Below are 13,414 nucleotides of genomic sequence, written 5' to 3'. Positions count from 1 at the left end.
TGGTCCAGAGGACAGGCCATGAGCTGCCAGACGGTGAGAAGTAACTCATCATGAGAGGCCCATGAGGGCAGGACTGGTCTTGCTCACAACTGTATCCCCCAAACTTAGGCCAGTGCCTGCCACATAGGAAATACTTGGAAAATATGTGCTCAACAATGGTGATTAAGTAATCACCAAGACATCCTCCTCCATCCTCGGTAGATCCTTCCAACGTTCCCCTCTGTTGCACCTGTGGGAAGAGAACTCACTGTCAAGTCTGTGTTGCTTGTAGGGTTTCACTGAAATCTACCTGTAGGCATGTATGAGGCACAAGAATTTCAAAGCTGCTTGCCTGCTGCTATCACTCAGGAAAGACCCTGAGCTGAACAGAATTGACCCCAGCGGTGGGAGTCTCCGCACAGGAGGTCTTTCTACTTAGCTGCTGGCATTCACAGGTTTTCGGCATGGATCTCATGTTAGCCTTTTCTCCGGAGGCCTCAGAAGGCAGTGGCAGGTCAGCCCCCGTTGGGATAGGAAAGCTCAAGGCTGTGCGCTGGACCAGACAGGGCAGGGGCTCAGGGTGCCACGGCACTGAAATATGTCATGTAAATGTCAAGGGGGTTTTCTTCCCGAATTCCTCCAGGAAATTCGTATCACGTATCGAGATGTCTCAGTGGGGCGAGCCGAACACCATTCCTACACACACCCACCCCAGACCCGCCCAGCCCGGACTTATTGAATCAGGACCTGTGAGCGTCAGCACATTTTATAAGCTCCTCAGGTGATTCAGATATGATAGAAAAGTTTGGAATCACTAGTTTATACTCAGACCCCTGCTTCTGTGAATGAAAATGTTTTCAGTAACTTCTCTTTTTAATTCTAGAGTTTTGAGAGACCTGTTGAACCTTTAAACACTCCGAGTGTCTAGTTCTTGCCGTGTTTGAGGTCTCATAATTTAAGTAAGAAAAGCAAAAGCCAAAGTGGCTTTATTCTTGGGGGCAGTAGGAAGACCTGGGCTTTGGAATCACAGAACTGGATTGGAAGCCCAGCTCCGCTGGTTCCTGGGTGCATACTCTTGGGCAATTTCGTAACGTCTTAGCATTTATTTCCCTGGCAGGTGCTCAGTTAACCCACAGTGGAAGTTTAGCACGTACTCTATTCTCTACCACTCTTCCCTTCTCTCAAGTTTATCCTTTTTAAAGTTCACTTCTGGAAAGGCCGGTAACTTTGGGATAGACAGTGATCACTGTGAGCAGAGAGGATTTTCTTAACTTATATAACATATTTCGTGTATTTTATTTGGGACTAAATTAGGCTGAATATTAGTGAGTATTTCGTATTACCGATGTTGGGTAACCTTATGGTAAAAATCAGTTAATAATACGGCAGGCCCTGGCCAAGTAGTACGTGATTGAGGCTGACTTCTGTTGTTATATTTTGAAAACAGAGGTTCTTAAGAATTATTTCTTTTAAAAGTTGGCTAATTATTGTTAGCCAGGTGAAGTAGGGATATACAAATATTTATGTAGGAACCAAGGAAAGCTTTGGATTTTCTCACTGGTCCCTTTAGAACTTGGCTTCAAAAAAAAAAAAAAAATCCTGATATTGGAGATTAATGAATATCATTCTCAGTTTTGTCTCATGTTGTAGTATCTTGTTGACCAAAGTGTCTATATGATTGAGTTAGATAATATGTTTACTCAAGATCAGTTTCCAATCTACATGGTTCCAGGACTAACATAGTAGACATTTAAGACTTAAATCGGGCAGCCCCTCATGAGGTCTGCCAACATCCATTCCCACTGAGGGGAAGGGAGTGGAGGGGAAATGAATAATAAAGAATGGAAGATGCTTTAACTTTTTCACTTCCTGTGACATATTTCATAGAAATGATTCAGCACTCATTTATTAAAGAGCAAGTCATTAAAGTATAATTTAGCAGATGGAAAGTAAAAGAAATCCTTTCATTTCAGCCAGTGACCATCAGCTTGCACGCATCTGTGGAGCCAACAGCGTTTGTCATGAAAAAGCAGAGCTTCTGACCCAGGTGGAGGAGTAATCTTCTCCCGTCTTTTTAAATCGTTGTAAGACATGTTTCCCACCCCTACAAAGCTAGTAACTCTGTAGCATTAATGACGTCAAGGTGGAAACTGGATCTTTCATGTCCCAGGACATGTTGTGTTGTATTGAATGCACCGTCCGTTTGGATTGAGGAGACAAGTCAACAATAAGGAGGCCCTCCATCATCTCTTATGAAAAAATGTCCCCTTCTTTTAGAAATGTATGTTCCGGAACCAACTAATATACCCATTGAGAAGACAAATCATCGTGGAGAGACAGACCTGGAGGTTCCCCTGTGGCCCACACCTAGTGAAAATGACATCATCCATATCCCCAGAGGTAAGTGCCAAAGTCATTTGAGATCTGTCTAGTCTTGTATATGGTTTACTTTTTTTTTTTTTTTTTTTTTAAATTTTCAAAACTTCTTTTGGGTAACCTTTTAAAATACGTGCCCAAGTTAAGTTCAAATAACCACTCCAAGAAAGACCTGCTTGGCTGTAACTTATTTAACAACCCAGGATTATGAAATAAGTCTGCAGGTAACTGGGTAAAATGCCTCTTTTCTGGTCCCACATGCTCAGAGGCTTAATAATGATGGAAAGAAATATGTCCGTGGTCATAAGAGCTTGGTATCTGAAATTTCTAAGCCATCTCTCAAATGTATGTGTGTGAATAAACTTTGTAAGCAGAGTAATAATAATTTACTCACTTGTCCCTGTGGATTCTCTACTAAGCATTTATGCATTAGGTTACCCTCTACTTCCACGTAGTTTTCACCCCATGAGGAGTTCAGTTTATTACTAACGTGTTGATTTTTCCACTCATCAGGCTTTAGTCCACGTGTTTTTTTTTTTTCCCCTTGCTCTGTCCTTTTAGTTGTGTGTAATAGAGATGTTATTCTGCCTCTCAGCAGCTAAGTGGTAAAGCAAGGCCAAGTTCCTGTCAGTCTTGCCTTCTCTCTAAAAGTAGTCCTCTTGATCAAGAGTATGAGCTTGCTCTTAGTCACGACTCAGTACTGCCTCCTGTCTACTCCAAGGACATTTTCAAAATCACTGTTAGACCATTTTTATATTTCTTTTGGAAGAAGCAGTATTCATTGCTTGAGAGATTAATGGTCGGTTACTCTAGATATTGTAAGTGTTATGCTTGGATCAAGCCAGATGACCAGAGCACCAGATTCCTGGACCCAAGTTTTGGCTCCTTATATAATTGCTGACTGAATGGTGCTTCAGCATTATGTTTACAGTCATTCAGTCAACAAACATTAGTGCCTACTCTGTGCCACATACTGATCTGGATGCTGAGCTTTAGTCATAAGAATAGCCATATTTATTATGTTACGTTGAGGACTCTGTATATTACATAATATTTCTGTTATAAAGACCCTGAGGAGAAATTTCTTCATATATCAGTAGCAAGAAAATTTATGATTCTCCTAAGCAACTGATCTGTTTTAATCTTAAAGACATTGTGAATCTTATTGATGATGCTTATTTCCATTTTTGCTTTGGCTGCTAGGAAGCTTAAAGCTAATTTTATGGCCTGCTTTTTGCATCAAAACAGAATTTAAGGACTAAATTTTGTAACAGACCTCAATTGAAGCTTCATTTTCCTTTCCCCAAGATTTTCCTTAATTTACTTTTTAATCTTCACTTCCAATATCATTTGGAATGTAGGAAGGTGAAAATTCATTCTTTATTCATTGTGTTTTTGAAACCTGAATTCATCAATAAAATGTTACTTTTACCTTTGGCATTAGAAACTACTCTTTTTTTTGGCCGCACCGCACGGCTTCTGGGGTCTTAGTTCCCTGGCCAGGGATGAAACCCACACCCTCAGCAGTGAAAGTGCGGACGGTTTCCTAACCACTGGACCACCAGGGAACCCCCTTTGGCATTTTTCTTGATGCTGATAAATATGTTCCCTTTTTTTCCCCCTTCCTATAAAGTATTACCATCTACCTCTCTAAAATGACTAGGAAGGGTCTCTTCTTCCCGTCCCCCCACATACACATAGAAGGATATTAATAAAAATCTGAGTTTTAAACTATAGACAGTATTAACATCACAAAGTTGTGCTACTTCATGAGCTTAGTTTCCAGAACAATTTAAAAGCAAGTCCTTTTGATTGCATGTGTTCTGCGTCTTTCGCTAACCTTGTCTTTGATGCATTTAAAGACATCCTGACTACAGTGGTTTATTTGAAACAAAAGAAAAGAAAAATAAGGAAATCTTCAGAGAATGCTCCCGATTGGTGTCTATTTAAATTTGTTATCTCTGTCTGCAGTGTTCTTTCCAAGAATGATTTAAAGGAACAAAAAGACCATTTATAAGAGCAAAATTAAACGTCCCTTGTACAATAACTAAGGCAGGAAAATGATCCAATAGGACCAGTGAGTTTTCAACAAGTTTATGAAAAGTATGGCATTTTTGCTTAGAGCTCAGTAAACCAAAATATTAACCAAAAGACCAAGCTGTTGATTCTGGCTTGGTTTTTACGAGTACACTACTAATTAGTCTTATCTATTACACTACTAAGAAGAAGCATATACTTTGTCCTAGTCTCCTATTTGTTAGTAAACAGGGAGCTAAGCTGATGTCTCTGCTTCAAAATCTTAGAACACCATAAAGGTTAACATTAATCAAAGTATTTTCAGTAGTCTAATTTTAGTCACTTTAAAAAAAATGTTTTTAAATTTATTTATTTACGGTTGCATTGGGCCTTTGTTGCTGTGCAGAGGCTTTCTCTAGTTGTGGTGAGCGGGGTCTACTCTTCGTTGCAGTGCACAGGCTTCTCACTGCGGTGGCTTCTCTTGTGGAGCACGGGCTCTAGGTGCACAGGCTTCAGTAGTTGTAGCACATGGGCTCAGCAGTTGTGGCTTGCGGGCTCTGGAGCGCAGGCTCAGTAGTTGTGGCGCACAGCCTTAGTTGCTCCATGGCATGTGGGATCTTCCCAGACCAGGGCTTGAACCCGTGTCCCCTGCATTGGCAGGCGGGTTCTTAACCACTGTGCCACCAGGGAAGCCCTAGTCACTTTTTTTAAAGTCTATGTAAAATTTTCTTATTTTCTTTACTAGAAGAATCAGCATCATCCTGCCCAATTACTAAAACTTCTCACCCTAATATTTTCTTTTTTACATCCATCCCTAAGAGCTCTTTGGATCCACATTAGACTTTAATCATATTTTAGCCTGAAAGTACTAGGAAGCAATAAAACCATGTTGCTTATCTCTATTTGCAATGTAATTAAAATAATCCTTAAAAATTTTGGTTTAGGTAATAAATGCTTGTAATTTTTTTTTCTTCTAGACGTCGGTCCCCTCCAGGTAGATTACAGAGATAATAACAGGCTGCACGCAGGAGAACATTCTTCGCTGGACTCTATTGCGTCAGTTGTGGTTCCCATAATAATAGGCCTCTCTATTATAATAGCATTCCTGTTCATCAATCAGAAGAAACAGTGGATACCACTGCTTTGCTGGTATCGAACACCAACTAAGGTATTGTACTGACAAAGTTTCAGCCTCTTAAACGATCAAACTAGGAAAGCTTATATGCTTAGATTTCCTTAGTTGCTTGATATCTTCTCTATTAGCCAGTGAAATGTTTACTTTGCTCTTCATAGCTTCAAATGCACATTAAGCTGTGGTGATCAAGATATATAGTATTTGCCCTGGGCTAGATGGCTGGGTCAAGTCTCCATCATCCATCAGTTAATGAATCCTGACCTTTCACAGATCCAACTTCCTGGATTTACTTTAAAGTTTTCAAATAAGCAGATACCCCTGGATTGATTCCTAAGTGATTGCTGTTTATATTAGAAATTAAAACTTGGTCACTTGGTATTTCTCAATCATCTATCAACTTAGAATTGGGAGAGGAAGGAAAAAAAATCACAAGGTTAGGGAGATAACACACAGAAGAGGGCAAGAGGAGAGCTAAAAGATCATGACAATGTACAAAAGTCCAAAGGACAGGGAGATGTGTCAGAGGCAGGCAGAAAGGAGAAAGGTAGCAAACGATGAAGAGATTGTGTGAAATAATACCAGACAAGGTGGAGCGAGTCAGCTTTCATGTTGCAGGGGAAAGAATATGTGTTTGTTGTCAATACAAATGCAAAGGGCCTCAATCTTCCTATTTTAAAAGGCAGGAAATAATTCATTTTCATGAAGGGAAATAAATCATAATTCCTTTGAACACTAACTCTACCTTTTGCAGTTTGGCTTTTACTAAAGAAAAAAGATATACAACCTCAAGAATTGAAAACAGCCTATTTATCATACAGATAATACCTTCACGTAAAATTTCTGTCAGATGGTTACCCTACCTCTGATTGTCTTACAACAAATGTGTAAACCGCCTCTGTGCTGGGCACATGCTGGGTCAGGATACAGGGCTGCACAAGACACAGTCCCTACCTGCAAAGCTGGGGAGAGAGCTGCTCATAGTGTGTATGGCTGGATATAGACAGACTGGCCCACCCCGGGATGCTGATTTTACAGCCTGATAAGAAATGGTCCATTTGTCTTAAAATCTGCCTATCTGGTATCTTCCACTCATCTTTCAACCCTCTTAAGCACTAGTCTGTACTTGAAGGACTTGAAAATAATTATGTCACTTCCGTATTTTCTCAGTTCCTTCGTCCCCTCCGTTTGACATAATTTATTGACATTTCACCCTTAAACAGTTTGTCAGTATCCCTCATAAGAGTATATATAGTTGGCAGCAGACCACCCCTGGTGGTCCAGTGGGTAAGGATCCACACTTCCACTGCAGGGGGCACAGGCTGGATCCCTGGTTGGGGAGCTAAGATACCACGTGCCATGCGGCGCAGCCCCCAAAAAAGTATAGTTGGCACCAGAGCATGATGTGAACCCACGTCGTCTGCCCATCCATGTGCTGTGATGCTGTTTTCTCACTTGAATGAGGTACTAAATATCTGTTGATTTGAGATATGTAAAGCAGCTAATTCTTTGTGGTTCTTTTTCCTCCTCCCATTAAATAGCCTTCTTCTTTAAATAATCAGCTGGTATCTGTGGACTGCAAGAAAGGAACCCGAGTCCAGGTGGACGGTTCCCAGAGAATGCTGAGAATCGCAGAACCAGATGCCAGATTCAGTGGCTTCTACAGCATGCAAAAACAGAACCACCTACAGGCAGACAATTTCTACCAAACGGTTTGAAGAGAGGCAGTGTGGATGAGGTTTGGAAAGACAGAAAAACGACTCAGTCTGCTCTTAAACTAGAATTCGTGCACTTGCTTAGTGGATTGTTTTGGATTGTGACTTGATGTACAGCGCTGAGGACTTCCTGGGCTGGGCTCTGTCGACAGCAGTGTGCAGAACAAGCATTCCCACTCTTCCTCAAGATAACTGACCAAGTGTTGTCTTAGAACCAAAGGTTTTAAAGTTGCTGAGATATATTTGCTTGTAATATAGCTGTAGAGATACTTGGGGACGGGGACAGCGAGTTTGGTTGGGGCGAATGGGTGGGAGGGTGGTGGTGGGAAGACAAATCGGTCAGCTTGGCTTGGGGAGAAATCCAGTCCAGTGGCCCAGAGGATATTTTTTTCCTGCTGCTCGGAAGACTTGCACTGGTTGCTGCAAAGCTCAGGCCTGAGCGAGCAGGAAAACAAAAAGGCCTTGCGATCCAGCTGCCGTAACCACCTTAGACTACCAGACGAGCACATCAGACCCTTTTGATAGCCAACGCAGGCCTAAAGCCACATGCTTCTTTTATATACAGTCACAGCTGCAGTAGGTGGTGAGGAGGCAAGAGAGATGGGGTAGCGACATTTCTCTAAAGCGGGTGATTAAGGATATATACAGTTATACTTTTTGCTGCTTTCTTTTTCTTCCAAGCCAATCAATCAGCCAGTTCCTAGCAGTCAGCAAATGAATAAAACCCGAGTCGTTTCTTGATGTGAGCACTGGAGCTTTTCTGACAGCAGCGTGGCAGGAAGGAGAAGAGGGTGAAGTACACCAGGCATTTCCAGGGGCTATACTTCCTTGTTTGTTGCTTTCTTCTGTTCTGTCTGTTGTTCATAGTTTTCGTTGAAGCTCTAGCTTAAGAAGAAACTTTTTTTTAAAAAAAAGACTGGGGATCTTTTTTTCCTTATTATATACTGACTCTACAAAATAGAAACTACTTCATTTTAATTGTATATTATTCAAGCACCTTTGTTGAAGCTCAAAAAAAATTATGCCTCTTTAAACTTTAGCAATTATAGGAATATTTATGTAACTATCTTATGCTTCAGAAAAACAAAAGTATTTGTGTGCGTGTGTATATAATATATATGCATATATATTTATACACATACAATTTATGTTTTCCTGTTGAATGTATTTTTATGAGATTTTAACCAGAACAAAAACAAACAGGCATTCCATATCAGTGCTTTTGATCACTTAAATTTTTGATTAACACAAAGTCTCAATCTATTTGCAGTTTAATTGGGAAGAGAAACGTGTGAGTGTTGGGTGTATGTGTGTTTGTGTGTGTATTGTATGCACACGCCTTGAGCAGTCAGCATCATACCTGCTATGGAGAAGGTATTCCTTTATTAAAGTCTTCCTCATTTGGATTTGCTTTTGGTTTTTAATTTGCTCACTGGCCAGAGACCTTGATGGCAGTTTATCTGCATCACTAATCAGCTCCTGGATTTTTTTTTTTTTTCTTTCAAACAACTGTTTGAAACAACTACTGGAATATTGTCCATAATAAGCTGGAAGTTTGTTGTAGTTTGCCTCAGATATAACTGACTGTATACTGTAGTGTTAACTTTTCAAACAGCTCTTAGCACTTTTATACTAATTACCCATTTGTTGCATTGATTTTTCTTTTTAAAATGCTTGTTGTGAAAGACACAGATACCCAGTATGCTTAATGTGAAAAGAAAATGTGTTCTGTTTTGTAAAGGAACTTTCAAGTATTGTTGTAAATACTTGGACAGAGGTTGCTGAACTTTAAAAAAAATTAATTTATTATTATAATGACCTAATTTATTAATCTGAAGATTAACCATTTCTTTTGTCTTAGAATATCAAAAAAAAAGGAAAAGAAAAAGGTGTTCTAGCTGTTTGCATCAAAGAAAAAAAGATTTATTATCAAGGGGCAATATTTTTATCTCCAAAATAAATTTGTTAATGATATGTTACCAAAATAGACTTACATCAGCCTGATTAGTATAAATTTTTGTTGACAATTAATCCATTCCTGGCATAAAAAGTCTATCAAAAAATTGTAAATGCTTGCTTTTTGTTTTTTTCAATCATGGCCATAGTATGAAAATACTAACAGGATATAGGACAAGGTGTAAATTTTTTTATTATTTTAAAGATTTGATTTATCCTGAGTGCTATATCTATTACTCTTTTACTTTGGTTCCTGTTGTGCTCTGTAAAAGAAAAATATAATTTCCTGAAGAATAAAATAGATATATGGCACTTGGAGTGCACTATAGTTCTACAGTTTGTTTTGTTTTCTTCAAAAAACAAGGCTGTAAGAGGATTACCTGCAACTTGATTCTTGGCAGCAAATGAACACTTTGACTCTAAATCACACAGTGTCACTTTCAGAAAGATTCTGTGTCTGAGATGAGAAAGATGACTTGTCCTTTTACTTTAAAGGCTGTCAGTTCCAGCATCACAAGCAGCCCCAGTGCTTCTCTCAGAAGGCAGGCCTTTCCCAAGGAATCCTTGTTTAAAAAAAAAAAAAAAAAAAAAAAGGTGTCTCTCCCCCGCCCCCAGCCCAGCAATCAAGTGTACAGCACAGGGATGCTGCTGTGGCAGAAACTTAAAACCTACCTGTGGCCAGTCACAGATCAGAAACACGCCCATCTCATCATTAGTGTCAAACTCATTCATCATGTGTAGGAGAAAGGTGGTAGTGGGAAACCCTAGGGTTTTACTAATGCTGAAGAAAGAGGTTACCAAGCAAAATAGGGGAAACCTCATTAAAAGGGGACTTTGAGTTGATAGGAAAAAAACAGCATATTTTTCATACATTTCAGATGCATCAACTTAAGAATGAACTATAAACAGACCACTGTTGAGTCGCTTCAAAAAAAAAAATCTCTTGACTCTTTAAGATGCCCTCCAAAGTGCTATTTCTTCAGTATAGGCCAATTTTTACAAATTCAGATTAGTTTAAATTATTAATATTATTGTATCAGTATGCATCTTCATCAATTCAAGGGCAAGGGACAAATTAGTTCCACATATTCGCTATCAAATAAGACATTAATAAAACAAGGAACCATCTCAAGTTCCACATACTCCTAGAGAACGGCTTAAGTGCCATGCTGGCATCAACTCCAAACTGAGCTACTGCCGTTACAGTCCTGCCGTCCCATTTACTGAGCAGACTGAAGAACACGGGTAGCTCTGTATATTCACAGCTGTCCAGGTGGAATTTTAAAAGCCCGACAGCAGGTCCCATACAGACTCTACTTACACTCACGTTGTCAGTGGGAAGAAGCTGCCATGGCTGTTAGGAATGTCTCACGGACCCAGAAAAAGAACAGGACTTCCATCATTCCACAGCAGCTTAGCACGATCTGAAAAAAGTCCCTCTCTCCCCTCCTTAGCATCATGAGGCTAATCAAGATTTCACCAGCTCACACGCTGTAATGATGGACAATGTGTGAACAGTGAGGGGAGGAGTCCATCACTGTTAAGGGAAGAAAAAAAATCAAAAAACCAAAAACTCAAAAATAAAGCTCTCAAGTGTATATTACCTTTTTTTTTTTCCCAACATTTATTAAATGACATTGACTTGATTGGAACTGGCAAAAGTTTTTCATGACTAGTGATGGATCCATGAGTAGCTGTTTCTAGAATTAGTACTTTAGGAAAACACATAGGCATGAATAAAATATAACAGTAACAGGAAATGGGCAATGCTGCAGCATACAGTTTCTTAAGCACCTTAAAGAATACACACTCCTTTGAAAGGACACTTCTTCACAGACAAGTGAAATGAAGCATTGAAACCTCTAAAGTTAAACAATACAAGATTCTGAAAGTAAATGGCATCTTAATGGTTAAAATATGAACAATGGTGAAACGCAGCAACCTCTAAAATCAGTCCTCTCCGGCTGTCGATATTGACTAAGTATTAAGCCAAGACAACGCATGTTCTGGTTTCCCTTCTTCCAAGAACACCTCAATTTTTAAGTCTTAGTCCCTCTGGACAATACTGGTAGGTAATATTTACACTGACAATCCTCTTACAAAAAAATCAGCGTTGGTTCTTGCCAGCGCTGAAAAATAACGAGTATAAATCTCTCAGTGCTTTGATCTAGTTCTTGAGTGAGTGCAGTTTAGATCTAGAAAGGCTTAAAAACTCAAACAGGCATGAAAAATATAACTGCACGTGCACAATTAACATCACTCCCCCTTACTCTATAAAGCTGGAAAAGAGAAGAGTTCATAATTGTTAGTATTTAACCAAAAAACCATCTCTAGAATTCAAAATAGTGCCATAAGTTCCCTCGGTTCATAATATAAAGCATTAGAGAAGGCATGATCTAGTAATACTGAATCACAAACCCAAGTTCTGGTGTCCTGAGTTTCCCATAGCAGGAAGGTAATGGTAGCCAGCTTTCAGAATAATGCTGTAAGCAATTTAGTTTGCTGTCCACAGAAGATAAAGCTGTTCCCGAAGTTATGCTGCCCTACGTAGGACACAGAACTAGACGAAGAAAAACAAAACAAAACAAAAAAAGACTTAAATAGAAATGAATATTTTGTATATAGTTACACAAGATGTATATATATTTATACACATTTTATGTATATACATTTTATATGTATATAAAAAACACCATTAGAACTAAACATTAAGGCAAGGATCTATAGTAGCAATTTTTTTCTAGGGAATAAAATGCTACACCCAACAATGAAACGTTTTCTCAAGACACATCGATTAGAATTGCCCAGAAATGAGATACCAAAAGGCCATGTCTCTTAGGGTACCACTTACAGATATAAACCCATAACGTTAGCCCTGTACGAGGCTCATAACACAGCAAACAGCTCCCCAGTGAAGTCAATGAAGGATCCAAGTGTCTGCACACAATTTTCTTCCCATCTAGGGTCAGCACAGTGGCAGCCAGAGCTACACTACTCGCCTTTGGCACAGCTATTGAGGGCCGGGGTGGGAGCAGGCTGCGGTGGCATAATCATACAGCAGTGAGAAAGAGAAGCTTAAGCAGCCCATGCGGCATCCATCCCATCTTTTCCAGGCCAAATGAGGCCACTTTTCTACCTTCTTTCACTTCTTAACTTTGCACTGAAATTAAGGTGGTATATGTAGGCAGCTAAGCCATAGTCACTGGCGTTAAAAACAACAAGGAGAAAGTCCCACCAGGAAAGGGGAAGGAGAGTTCTCCCTTGAGCAATACCCTCTTCCTGGGCAAAATGTTCTACTGGTCCCCAAGGAAGAGAAATCACTAACTGGCTATGGATTTCCAGAATGGGTGGAAAAGAGCATTTTAAATAGCCCTCCATCCTCACCTTCCCACACACGTGAACTACTCTGAGTGTTACACTCCCCTCTTCATTTTCTCAGAGTACAGAGTCACCCTTTAGTCTGAACCCCAGCTTATTTTCTTCCCAGTCCTCACAATACAAAGCCAAGGCAAAAACCACAACACATGCACACAAGCAGCTCGTCAGCGGCAGCTACTGTCTAGCTAGACCTGCACTCGCAGACCAGAGCCAGCGGCCCAATCAAGGGGAGCAGAGCTGGAGGCATGCCGCCTCCCTAGGGCAGGCGGTACAGGGTCGCGGTTACAGTCCCAGGTTTTCAGGGAAGAAAGGAAAAATTACACCCCCACCATACAACCCAGCAATCCCACTCCTGGGCATATACCCTGAGAAAACCATAATTCAAACAGAGTCATGTAACACATTGCAGCTCTATTTACAATAGCCAGGACATGGAAGCAACTTAAGTGTCCATTGACAGATGAATGGATAAAGATGTGGCACATATATACAATGGAATATTACTCAGCCATAAAAAGAAACGAAATTGAGTTATTTGTAGTGAGGTGGATGGACCTAGAGTCTGTCATACAGAGTGAAGTAAGTCAGAAAGAGAAAAACAAATACCATATGCTAACACACATATATGGAATCTAAAAAAACTAAAACGGTTCTGAAGAACCTAGTTGCAGGACAGGAATAAAGATGCAGACGTAGGCCTTCCCTGGTGGTACAGTGGTTGAGAGTCTGCCTGCCGATGCAGGGGACGCGGGTTCGTGCCCTGGTCCGGGAAGATCCCACATGCCGCGGAGCGGCTGGGCCCATGAGCCATGGCCGCTCAGGCTGCGCGTCTGGAGCCTGTGCTCCGCAACGGGAGAGGCCA

The 13,414-nt window shown here is 40.3% G+C and overlaps 2 protein-coding genes across 10 annotated transcripts in view; one reads left to right on the top strand and one right to left on the bottom strand.

The window, feature by feature from the left end:
- Window positions 1-9,505, top strand: part of CRIM1 (cysteine rich transmembrane BMP regulator 1) — a 211,980-nt gene extending 202,475 nt beyond the window's left edge. For all 8 annotated transcript variants that reach the window (XM_067007818.1, XM_067007816.1, XM_067007817.1 and 5 more), the window contains 3 exons: window positions 2,257-2,379; window positions 5,349-5,539; window positions 7,045-9,505. In XM_067007818.1, coding sequence (XP_066863919.1) covers window positions 2,257-2,379; window positions 5,349-5,539; window positions 7,045-7,221 — 491 coding nt within the window. In that variant the 3' untranslated portion in view covers window positions 7,222-9,505. The remainder of the gene's footprint in view (window positions 1-2,256; window positions 2,380-5,348; window positions 5,540-7,044) is intronic.
- A 1,250-nt stretch (window positions 9,506-10,755) lies between these two features.
- Window positions 10,756-13,414, bottom strand: part of FEZ2 (fasciculation and elongation protein zeta 2) — a 42,878-nt gene continuing 40,219 nt past the window's right edge. The window contains exon 8 of one of the 2 annotated variants that reach the window (XM_059079302.2): window positions 10,756-11,734. In XM_059079302.2, the coding sequence (XP_058935285.1) occupies window positions 11,718-11,734 (17 nt within the window). In that variant the 3' untranslated portion in view covers window positions 10,756-11,717. The remainder of the gene's footprint in view (window positions 11,735-13,414) is intronic. The other variant, XM_059079301.2, reaches the window with a different exon arrangement.

The sequence above is a fragment of the Kogia breviceps genome, chromosome 11, assembly GCF_026419965.1.
Source record: "Kogia breviceps isolate mKogBre1 chromosome 11, mKogBre1 haplotype 1, whole genome shotgun sequence".
NCBI lineage: Eukaryota > Metazoa > Chordata > Mammalia > Artiodactyla > Physeteridae > Kogia > Kogia breviceps.
This window is presented reverse-complemented; position numbering and strand designations above follow the sequence as displayed.